The 12,084-nt window shown below is 35.7% G+C and overlaps 1 protein-coding gene across 3 annotated transcripts in view; it reads right to left on the reverse strand.

The window, feature by feature from the left end:
- Nucleotides 1-12,084, reverse strand: part of LOC127420911 (atrial natriuretic peptide receptor 1-like) — a 181,197-nt gene that overhangs the window by 37,523 nt on the left and 131,590 nt on the right. For all 3 annotated transcript variants that reach the window (XM_051663519.1, XM_051663518.1, XM_051663520.1), the window contains exons 6-7: nt 2,346-2,440; nt 2,114-2,249 (exon numbers count right to left, since the gene is read on the reverse strand). In XM_051663519.1, coding sequence (XP_051519479.1) covers nt 2,114-2,249; nt 2,346-2,440 — 231 coding nt within the window. The remainder of the gene's footprint in view (nt 1-2,113; nt 2,250-2,345; nt 2,441-12,084) is intronic.

Raw genomic sequence — 12,084 nt, forward strand, 5'->3', positions numbered from 1 at the left:
AATAACTATCTTAAGACAAATGCTTTTGTGAAACATCTTATGTGCCTAAGACTTTTGCATAGTACTGTACATCTAAAGACTACTCAATCTTAAATGTTACTCTGACACATATATATATATATATATATATATAATTTCTCTCATCATATACTCAAAAAAAAAAATAAAAATAAACTATATATATATATATATATATATATATATATATATATATATATATATATATATATATATATATAGTTTTTTTTTTTGAGTATATGATGAGAGAAATTATCTTTGTTCCTGACAAAGATCTAAATCTGCAGATGTCCAGATATGTCTTTGTAATATTGCGCACAAGTTCTATGGAACATTTCTATGGTACTTTTGCATCCTTTTTTTTTACTTGAAAGCTTCAGTCCCCATTCATTGTAATTAAATGTAAGGGCATGACCAGTACATTCTTCAGACTTTCTTCTTTTGTGTTCCAAAAAAAGAAATAAAGTCATTTGAGTTTGGGACAGGATGAGCCCGAGTCAATACTGACAGAAACTTTTTTTTCGGGGAAGTAATCCTTTACCAAGTGATGAGAGTATCCAAGCGTTGAAGCTCCCAAAATAATGACTAACTGCTGTGCAATATCCCTTGTATCTGTTATTAACCTCAATTTGATTACAAAACATTACAGGGCAACATAAAAAAACATGAAACATGCCCTAATTTAATTACTACTCTGTAACGTTCGGGCAAGCAGGCAGGAGCAGGAACATGAGACAGACTGAAGACAATGATGAAACGGTGATGGGCAGAACCCAAGTGCAGTATTTATTTACAAAGTGGCATCCAAATGTGAATACAATTGTATGACACTCTTCTCTTAAAACGGTTCAGAACGACTGCGAAGTGGAGGACAAATTAATAATTTTCAAAGACGAAAATACAATATTATGTACACATCGCTCCACTGATGTATACTAAAACACAATCTAACTTTTAAATCTCAAATATTTTGACTATGGTAAAGTTAGCTGTGCTCGAGGGAGACACAAGATCACTGCTTGTTTCGCGAGAGCAAGACACACCGGTTTGGCATTCTAGTGCACACTGGCCCACCTCGATCGAGCCCTGGAGAGAACCGGCACTTAATATATTTCGCAACATTTCGCCAGTTAAAAACAATGTTTAAAACATTGAAATACAACACAATTCGGACATTGTTATTTAAATAAATTGTTTGAATATTTTTATCTTAGAATTATTAAAGCTGTTGAATACTTGAATGAATACTTTATTTATTTGTACACAATTTAAGCATCTATTAGTGTTGGTGGTATGGTTCCATTCTGGGCAAACTCCCAAACCATTGGGGATTAAGGGTTAACACTAGCAAGGACCCCGGGGCCAATTTTTTTTAGGGTCCTTTCTGTTATTTACAGTCAGATTAATTCTAATCACAAATACTATAGCATGGATGTGGTAAAGCAAGCACTCAACCAAACACATTCACTGAACAGCTACAGTTCCTAAAGGAACAGTACCATTTTAGTGCATGTTTTTTAATACATATTAATGTAAACATAATGTAAATACTTGTAAATACTACAAATTATGCATACAAAAACAAGCATGTAACAAAATATGTAATAAATGTGTAAATGTGCATACATTTAAATGGGCAATAACACATTAAGAAATATTTGAACTTCAATCACTTGAAATATTGAAAAATGTAACAAATACTGTAGGCTCATGCAGCATCAATGCATGGGTTTGGAGAAATCCATACAAAGCACTGCTCCATGAACCTAATGTTAACCTAGCGTTAGTATACCATAAAGTAGTAATAATTATATTTTTGACGCCCTCTGAGGTAAATCATGCAGGTCACTAAATCAATCATGTGAATATTTTGGGCTGTAAATCTGTAGCTGACATTACATTTTAAACAGTGACTTCTTGTATCATTATTATACTGAATATGCAGATTCATTATGTATTTTTTTTAATTGTTGAATGTTTTATAAATACACGCAAACCTTTAATAAATCAGGGCCACCGATTTTTCTATCAATTAACTGGCCTGTTAAACTGACCAATTAACTTATTGTATAGAGTTAAACAGGGTTCTGCTTACTTGCCAGGCAGGCAGGGTTGTCGTTCTTGAAGCCGCACAGAGGATTATCAGGAGGAGGACTCCCCGTCAGCCAGTGCACCTTCATCCCCGGCTCTGGAATCATCTGCCTCTGACTGCCGTTATACACCGACACAATCTAAAACATACACACACAGATCACATCAATCAAATTTAGCCAGTAATGTATTTTAAATGTGAAGGGGTGTATGTGTTAAGATGAAGGGCTTTATACCTGATAAACTCCTGTATAGGTGTCGGTCATGTCCCAAAGAGCAAAGTCAATTTCCCGATCGCCATTCTCATCTAGCTGAACGAGTCCGGTGACCCCTTTGTAAATGAAAAAACAAAGTACAAAAAAACAAGCGTTAGATGCTACGAGTATGATAACAATACATTGAAAAAAGCCTGTTTGTCGGGCTTCAAAATGCACTTTTGAGCCTTATTTCATTGTTATGGACCTACATTGAAAAAACAGTTACCTCAAAAAGTAACTACAGGTATGTTCCACTCACATTTAACAACCACAAACTGTTCAAATACTTTCGGTCTAAATTTTGAACTGTATATCTGCTGTAATCATGCAAAAAAAATTTAACTTTTTTGTGAAACGTTTGAGCGTAAATGCATGCTTGTGCTATCTTTCTTTTAAGGTAAAAGGCACATTCATTCATTTTAAGTGTTGCTTAAATCTCTAAATAATGTTCGGGCCATTGTATTCCTTTGACTTTTCTCAGTCAAACTGACACTGAAACGTATTTAGCATCTGGCCTGATCTGCACTGACACATAATGAACTGCTCATGATGTAGGCCTAACAGTTTAAATATCATTTAAGGATGAAGACAACACTAATGGAGGCAGCAACAGATGTTCAGCAGCTGTAGAAAAAAAAAAGAAAAGCTTGGCTAAAAGCACACAGGGGAAAGAGGATAAAATATAACACCTCATTTATCCAGTAGATTTTCCCATCATTGATTCAGCAAGCACTGAGTGAGCACAGATATACGCTTCTTGCCAGTAATGTGATTCTTTCCCAGTGCTCAGCATTACTATGCACACTCTAACCATGCTTTTCAGATGCCTGGCACCGAGCATAACACACCTGAGTTCTGCTAACCCATGCAGAGATATTCAACAGACTTTGATTTAACAAGCCAAGACTGGGTTTCTATTGGCTTTTATTCACCAGTACAAAAACAACAACTAACAAATGGCTTAGATTTCTAACTTTAACTGTAACCTTAACTTGATTTCTTGATTTGATTGTTGTTCAGTAAGGGAAAGTTTACCTAAAAATGAAAAATAAGTTACCATCTATAAAATTTTTAGTAGAACTGTGTGAGAAAACAGACTGATCTCACTATGAATTTAGCGACAGTATATTGAAAGTTCTACTGAAATTGATCTGTGCTTACCGAAATTCTAACCACTGCCCACAGTGGCCGAAGCTGGAAGTGTTTTTTCGAGGTGAAATGTCTACAGAGTGGTGCCAAAAACTAGTTGTATTGTTTCAAAGTAAATGGTGTAATACAATCAACAGGAAATGCATATTTTATTAACCTACCCCTTAACCCAAACCCCAAACCTTAACCTAAAAGTCAGTGGAGTAAAAATTGTATTTGCAACTTATCGATTTCCCATCTGATCATGTTGGATGAAAAAAAAAAGAAGATGTTTTTCTCTGAAAATCTTCCACCTCCACTGTAGCTCTCAAATCTCATTCACACTTGCATTTAATTCGTAACATTCAAACAAGTAATGATGAGTCACGACTCACGAGACTAATGTTTGATGTCACTGACGTTAAACTTACCGCAAAACACGTTTCGAGGGGAGATGTTTGAAAACGTTTGAAAATTTCACACAAAAGTGTGAAATTTTCAATAAATAATGACTTAATCTGCAGTCTTTTCCTCACACACAGCCATCATATGCCTTCAATAGACTTGTAATACCGTGCCTGAGTCATATGGACTACTTTTATGGTGCAATTATGGAGTTTTTTTGTCCTTTCAGGACAGCTTGTTAATGTTAGTCTATTTTCACTGTATGGAAAAAAATGTTTGAGACATTCTGAAAAATATCTTGTTTTGTGTTCCATAGAAGAAAGAAAATCATAAAAGTTTGGAATGTCAGTAAATCACGACAGAATAATCATGTTTGGGTAAACTAGTCTGATCCTTACACAAAACTATCATATGTCTTCAGAAGACTTGGAATATAGCACACATTTGTATGTAATACTTTTTTGGTAGTCTTTTGTCCTTTGTGGATTTATGCTTAAATACATGGGTTTGTTTATTTAAAAATATTAGAGAGTTTTCTTAACAGAAAACGGCATCTCTTTGCATTAACTCCAGAGGTCACGCATGGTTTTATGAAAGTTGTCCTCTGAAAGACTGCACGGTAGAAGCTTGTGTCTATGAATAAAGTGACTACTGAATCTTCTTTGAAGGTCTATCTACTGTGGTCTACCACTTCAGCCTCTACACAGCAGCCTGTTATTATGAATAAAGATCTGCTTTCTGTCCTGTACAATATCCAACACCCAGACACTCTATAGTTCTTTGATTCAATAAAATGCCTAAATATAATGTGTGCTGTGGAGCACTGAAGTTCAGTGATCTGAAATATATTGTGATTTTAATAATAAAACCTGATTTATACATTTTCTAAAGAAAAAGTGCAAAATTTGCTTGCTAAATAAATAAATAAATAAAAAAAAAAAAAAAAAAAAAAACATTAAGTCTCTATGAAGTTTCTCCTCCAATTTGAGTCTATGGGATTTTTCACCTGTTTTATGGTCCACGATGCAGAAATCTTAAATCTGATCACTTAGAAAAGTAATAGCACACCTCTCCTCAACAAGCCACATGATTTAACGTATCATTTACAATATGTCCATAGCACAAACTGACAAAAAGCTTAATATTTAGGATTAGGTGTTTGTTCAAATCCTTAACCCAAAGTACAAGCAATAGCAAAAGTGATGCTATGACAAAAATATTGACATATACATTTAGGTTCAAGTCAGTCAGAAAAAACCTCACAGATACATTTTAAAGTGATGGACAAATGTACTTAAATTAAATACTTAAATGAATATTTGGGGTTCAATTCAAGTAAAGCTCAATCAACAGCATTTGTGGCATTATATAGATTACCGCAAAAATGTATTTAGACTCGTCCGTCCTTTAAAATAAAAAAGCAAAAATCAAGATTACAGTGAGTCACTTACAATGGAAGTGAATGAGGCCAATTTTTTGAGGGATTAAAAGGGAGAAATTGAAGCTTATAATTTTATAAAAGCAATTACATTAATTCTCCTGTCAAAACTTGTGTATTATTTGAGCTGTAAAGTTGTTTAAATCATCATTTTAGGGTTTTAGGGACTACATTTCATGGCAACAATGTTGTAAAATTGGCTATAACTTTACACAGAAAAGGTTAGTAAGTGATTTTATCACACTAAAATCATGTTTACATGCATATCCTTTATGTCTTGTGGCTAAACTTTTGAAACAGTGAGTATTTTAACATTTACCAATTGGCCCCCATTCACTTCCATTGTAAGTACCTCACTGTAACCCAGATTTTTTTATTTTTATTTTTTTTTTAAGAAAATGAGGGGTAAGTCAAAATAATTGCTGTGGTAATATTATGCCACAAATGCTGTCGATTTAAGTTAACTTGCACTGAACTTGTATTGTACTAAATATTCCTTTAAAGGATTAGTTCACCTAAAAATGAAAATTCTCTCATCATTTACTCCCTCATGCCATCCCAGATATGTCTGACTTTCTTACTTCTGCTGAACACAAATGAAGCTTTTTAGAAGAATATTTCAGCTCTGTAGATCCATATAACGCAAGTGAATGCGTGCCAACATTTTGAAGCTCAAAAAAGCACATAAAGGCAGCATAAAAGTAATCCATATGACTCCAATGGTTAAATCCATGTCTTCTGAATTGACATGATAGTTGTGGGTGAGAAACAGATCACTTTCACATTCACATTCACTTTTTGGTGATTCACATTCTTCGTGCATATCGCCCCCTACTGGGCAGGGAGAAGAATTTCAAGCAAAAAAGGACTTGTTTTCTCACCCACACCTATCATATCACTTCTGAAGATATGGATTCATAAAAGTAGTCGTATGGATTACTTTTATGTTTCCTTTATGAGCTTTTCGGAGCATCAAAATTTTGGCACCAATTCACTTGCATTGTATGGACCTCCAGAGCTGAAATATTCTTCTAAAAATCATAAATTGTGTTCTGCAGATGATAGAAAGTAATACACATCTGGGATGGAGTAAATGATGAGATAATTTTTAATTTTAGGGTAAACAATCCCTTTAATGTACATAATCCATATATTTAATCATTAACAGAAATGTAAAAAAATAACTGCATTTGCAGTGGAACTTAGCTGAGTCTCTCCAGTCTTATTGTAGTTACGAGAGTTTTGAGGGTTGCTATTCCTTAAATACTTAACCCCCATGTAGCTACCCTCTAGTAGACTCAGTAGTGTAGGCTAGGGCATATGCAGGCATACACCATATGTCCACCTATCTTTCTTAGGATTTTGCCTATGCCCACCTAAAATAAGCTTTCATAAATTCACAGTATGCCCACATCTTCAGACACTACTACACCGCTGAGTAGACTTTCCCATTTCTTGGCAAAATTGTGTAGTTTGAAGAGTTTGAATGTCTGAATAGTTTTCTGCATAATAGCTGTTTGGTATGCTTTTAAAGCTGCACACTCATGAAGTTGAAATGTGTGTCATAAGTCCAGTGAAAATCTCAATATTAGTGGGGTACGCAATGGCTTTCACTGTCTCAGCTTGTTGATACGGATCAATACGGCTCAGCATGCAAAGAGAAAATGACAGATTGCAATGGAGATGAGAATGACAGCGTGTTACAGGTGCACTAAAGTAAGTTTTTGCTAATTAAAAACATTTTACACATAAAGACATGAATAGCATTTCTTAGAAATATGTTGAAAATAATGTACACTGACATGAGGTGAAGACTCCAGTCATGTCGGTAACCCAATAAAAGCTGTTTAATTTTACATTGAGTGAGTCGCCCCCTCATGGGCGCTGCCATGATGACAGCACATGACACTGTGTCATTCAGTTGACTGAGTTACTACCACTAATAACGACAATAATCATAACATGTTTACTTTATATATCACTCAGTCAATGCTCAAACATAAAAGTATATGTAAACAAAACAAGCAAACCAAACAATAAAACAAGCACCAAATACTTACTACAGACAACAACAGAGCCAACGTCAATAGTACAGTCCAGAGTGAGGGTATGGTATTGATAAACAGGAGTGTGATCCACCAGACAGTCCGAACAGAATGAGTGCAAGTGAAAAGATAAAACATCCAAACAAGAGGTCCTTGCTGTAGTCATGAAACAAACAGCTACCTGCAGCTCTCAGGCACGGATCAAGGATAAATGGGGTGACATCAAATGGCAAGCACGAGCACAAGGCGGTGTTCAGCGCAAATACTTTTGAAAATTCGTCTGGATTGAATACAAGAATGTCCATTATAATTTAATAATTATAATTTACTTTTTTAATAATTATCATTTTATTTATAACACATTTGCACATATACAGTGAAATTCTTTTTTTTCTCACATATCCCAGCTAAGCTGGGGTCAGAGTGCAGGGTCAGCCATGATACAGCACCCCTGGAGCAGATAGGGTCAAGGGCCTTGCTCAAGGGCCCAACAGTGGCATCTTGGCAGTGCTAGGGCTTGAACCCCCAACCTTCTGATCAGTAACCCAGAGCCTTAACTGCTAAGCCACCACTGCCCTATTAAACAAGATAAACAAACATATGGAGGTTTGTTGATGGCACTCATTAATATTAGTTAGGTTATGTGTAGATAATGTCATATGATCTTTTACTGTTTTGATAAATAGTCACTAGTACGAGGTCTAGTACGAGGAGTTTTTAGTTCTATTCTGCCCTAATATAACGTTTTCATCTAATAAATGAAGATTGCATCTACACATCAGTGGATGTATATCCAGAGATTTAACTGGAAAGGAGCATGAGCTAACCAACAGCGGAGCGAGTAAAGCTTGCTTCTGGATGCATGAGAGAACATCGCCGTTCACCAACGAGCACTCATTATAACATACAAAATGACAAACTGAGGTCCTGGATTGTCACTTATTATAATACACACAAACAAAATGGAAACTCCTGCTCAAGAGCTGGAGATGTTTCTTCTGCATTTACATTTTTGCATTTGGCAGATGCTTTTATCCAGAGCAACTTACAGTGCATTTATTACAGGCACAATCGCCCTGGAGCAAAGCACCTTGCTCAAGGACACAATAATGGTGGCTGTGGGGATTGAACCAGCAACTGCTTACCAGTTCCGTGCTTTAGCCCACTACACCACTACCACTCCATTAAACATTAGAGTGGGGACAAAATTGGCAAAGGCAAAAAGTGGCAGGGACATATCCCACTGGTGAATGATGCCTATGTTTCACTCATTTATTGATATGTGAGTATGTGCTGTCACAATGGTCCTGCCAGCCTTTAGAAATTACACAGAACAGAATGAAAATGTTAAAACGCCAAATTAGGGAAATCAGTTTACTACGTTAAATGTGATGGCGTTAAACATATCTAATTAATATTATTTATTATGAATTCAATAAAATCAACCCATTAATTCTATGAATATTCTATGAACTTCTGTTAAATATTTAACAGAAATTCTATTTGTATGTCTCTAAAGAAGGTCTGTCATTTTAACGTGTTAATTCAGTGTGATTAAAACAATTAATCATGCCCCTCATCCGTAATAATATTAATATAAAGTATTACCTTTGTGTTTTGCTAGTCCCAGTCAGCAGGGGACAGTAAGTGCAACTGCAGCTGTACAAGCAACAAAGCACACTTATTGACAGCAGACAGCACAAGATCAGAACGTCTTCTTGCATTCAAACACTGCATCTTCTTATGCAGGGATCTGTGAGACACTCCAAAAGTGTCCATCTGATGCATGTGTACATATACACGTCCTTAGAAAAGCTAAAGTCTAACTCTGACAGATTAGTGAATTCAAACGCAAAATGGATTGCTGTAGATTGTAAGCCAATGATAGGCATATATGTTTAATGATATGGAAATAATATAATGCCATCTAAAGCCACTATATGTACTGGCTTATCAATGTTTATATTTATGAATTATTATATTTACTATATTTCTAATTATTATAAGTATTTAAACTTTACATACTGAATTATTGTTTTTTGGGGGCCTTTCTCTGCAAATATATATTTATGCAATTAATCTGATTAATTAATTGGCATATATAATTTATTTGATTAAAAATTAGGTTCAACACACAGTTCGGGTTCAATACTTCACTTCAGTGAACGAATACTCTCATAGCGGGATCTCACTGACCAATAAATTATAGAAAAATATGTTGTCAATACGTTGACATTGTACGATTCAGTGTCTATGCAAATATATGGAAATGTACATGTGCTAGAAATAAACTTTATCTGTACAAATCATCATCAAGAGATCATGCTGGGTGGGAAAAAAAATCAATAACGAACAAAGAGACTAAAATAAAGCATTGTGTTTAGAGAAAAATAGATGTCATGAATGTACGTCTCACTCGCACACTGTGCAGCTAGTGATGGAGATTTGAGCTTCCATTGTCCCAGCGGAGAGCCAGGTTCAGTCAGTAGCATAGAGTTTCAGCCCTGACACTGCACACTAATAGAGGCGCCGGTGTAATGTGTTTGTGCGCACGTGTGTATGTGTGTTAAGTGGGGTTACGTGCATGTGTGCATGCTCATGAGTGTTTTTCTCTTCTATCGAGGACACGGGTCCATCCCTCCTGAAAATATGAGCCTGAGTGTACCTGTTTTTGCACTGTCAAATTGAATGAATGAGGAAAGTGGTTACTGAAGCCTGTAACAGTGTCTATTCTTTGAAACAGCTCATGCAGTCACACTGGTCTCAGAGGAAAACATTTATTTATGAGGTTATATGTGTGAAATTACACATCAGTGCGAGCAGTGGTTTGACAGCCTACCCTTGTGTCAGCAGCGGTAGATAACAGCAACAGCTTCCTTTAATTTCAGCAGTAATTAGCTTGGTATTTAAAAAATAACAACAGTGCATCGAGAGGGGAATAACATGCTGTCTTTGTTACTGCTAGGAAAACAGTATGTGTTAGAGATGAGAGAAATTAACTTTTTTATTCAGTAATAAAATATATTTTGATTAGGTATTTCTTGGATTTCCAAAAGTCACTTTGGAAGTAAAAAATGAATATGTGCATAAATGTTAATACTGTATAATCTACCTTCCTTTTCCCATTCCCAAAAGACTCTCTACACACCTTCATCAGAAGTTCTTAATTCAAGTTTGTTGCACCTACACAGCAATCAAATACTGAAAGTGATTGAAGCATCAGGCTTCTATGCCCTAGTCCAAGAGGTCTTCAACTCTGTTCCTGGGGACCCACAACACCGCACATTTTGTAAGTCTCCATTAGCTGACAAACCTAGTTTAGGTCTTGGAGTCTCTGCTAATGAGCTGATGATTTAAATCAGGTGTGTTAAATAAGGGCGTCATCCAAATTATGCAGTGCTGTGGGTCCCCAGGAACAGACTTGAAGACCTCTGTCCTAGTCTATTAAAAAACAACATGAACAAGAGTGCAGGTGAGCATACATGGCACGGTGTTAACAGTTAGCGAGCAACTCAACAGAATTTAGCTACAAAACAGATGAATGAATGTAACTGTGCTGACAACTATTAAAAATTAGCTCATTATAAAAACCTGATCTCCCAAGAAAACAGGCTTACATGACATTTTCTCAGATCTTGACGTCAGAATGTAAAAATGTGCACACTAAAGCCCTACTGGAATCGGATTAGTTTTCCGGATATGTCTGTACAGTAACAGAGTACAAATGTCAGACTCCAGATGTATTAATTTTTTCCACAGGCAATTTAATTTTTAACACTAACCTTTAAATAGGGACCATTCAGTGAGCTCCGAGGTTGTTATTTGATGTTATATTCTTCTATTGAAGCCATAAGTAAACAGTAATTTTTACACTTACAAACTTATAAACTTTAAAATCAATACAGTAGTTTTATATTTTTCATCACTTTTAATTTGATTATGTAATTTGCAATGTTTCATGGGATTGTAATTCATGCCCTCATTAAAAAAACAGTCTTGTACTGTACCTTTGTTGTACTGTTCGTTTTTTTTTTTTGCTTCAAATCAAAGTTTGTAATGTTGTGATTCACCTCGGAGGTGGTAAGTTGATCATGGCACTCCCTTCTATGAAGGAATTTATGAAAAGCCAGTGGAAGAAATTAATGGGAAAAATACTTCCGGAACCAAGATGACTGAAACAGTGCATGGGCACTGTTGTGCTGTATTGTTTCTGCAGACGTCTGTAATGTTTACGGTCAATTTGCACGGTATAAGCAATGTCTGTAGAAACTGTCAAAATGGCCGTGTCTCTGTAAGATGGGTTGTCATGATATCGAAACAGCCCCTCGCAATGCACGTAATCTAGTTCCGACACCACTCCTCATGGCACGACAGCATGGTGTTAAAGCAAAAATTAAAAAAAAAGCCACAACTGGATGAAGGCTGAAACTCTGTCCTTAATTTCAGTTTGGGGTGAAAGACGCTTTCAAACAGAATCATTCCATTTGGAAAACAACATTTTGGGAGGTGTGTAATAAATGTCCCTCAGATAAGTTGGTGTTTGGTTACTGCACAAAATGCAGGGAACGTGTGGACTACCTTAAAAAAGAAAGTACTGAGAGTGCACATTTTACTCATTAAAACCTTCTTCTGATATTCACATTTAAAACCTTGTCTGATTACAACATATTTCAATCGCTTATGGCGCCCCCCGCTGGACATT

This window comes from Myxocyprinus asiaticus, chromosome 30, assembly GCF_019703515.2.
Source record: "Myxocyprinus asiaticus isolate MX2 ecotype Aquarium Trade chromosome 30, UBuf_Myxa_2, whole genome shotgun sequence".
Classification (NCBI taxonomy): domain Eukaryota; kingdom Metazoa; phylum Chordata; class Actinopteri; order Cypriniformes; family Catostomidae; genus Myxocyprinus; species Myxocyprinus asiaticus.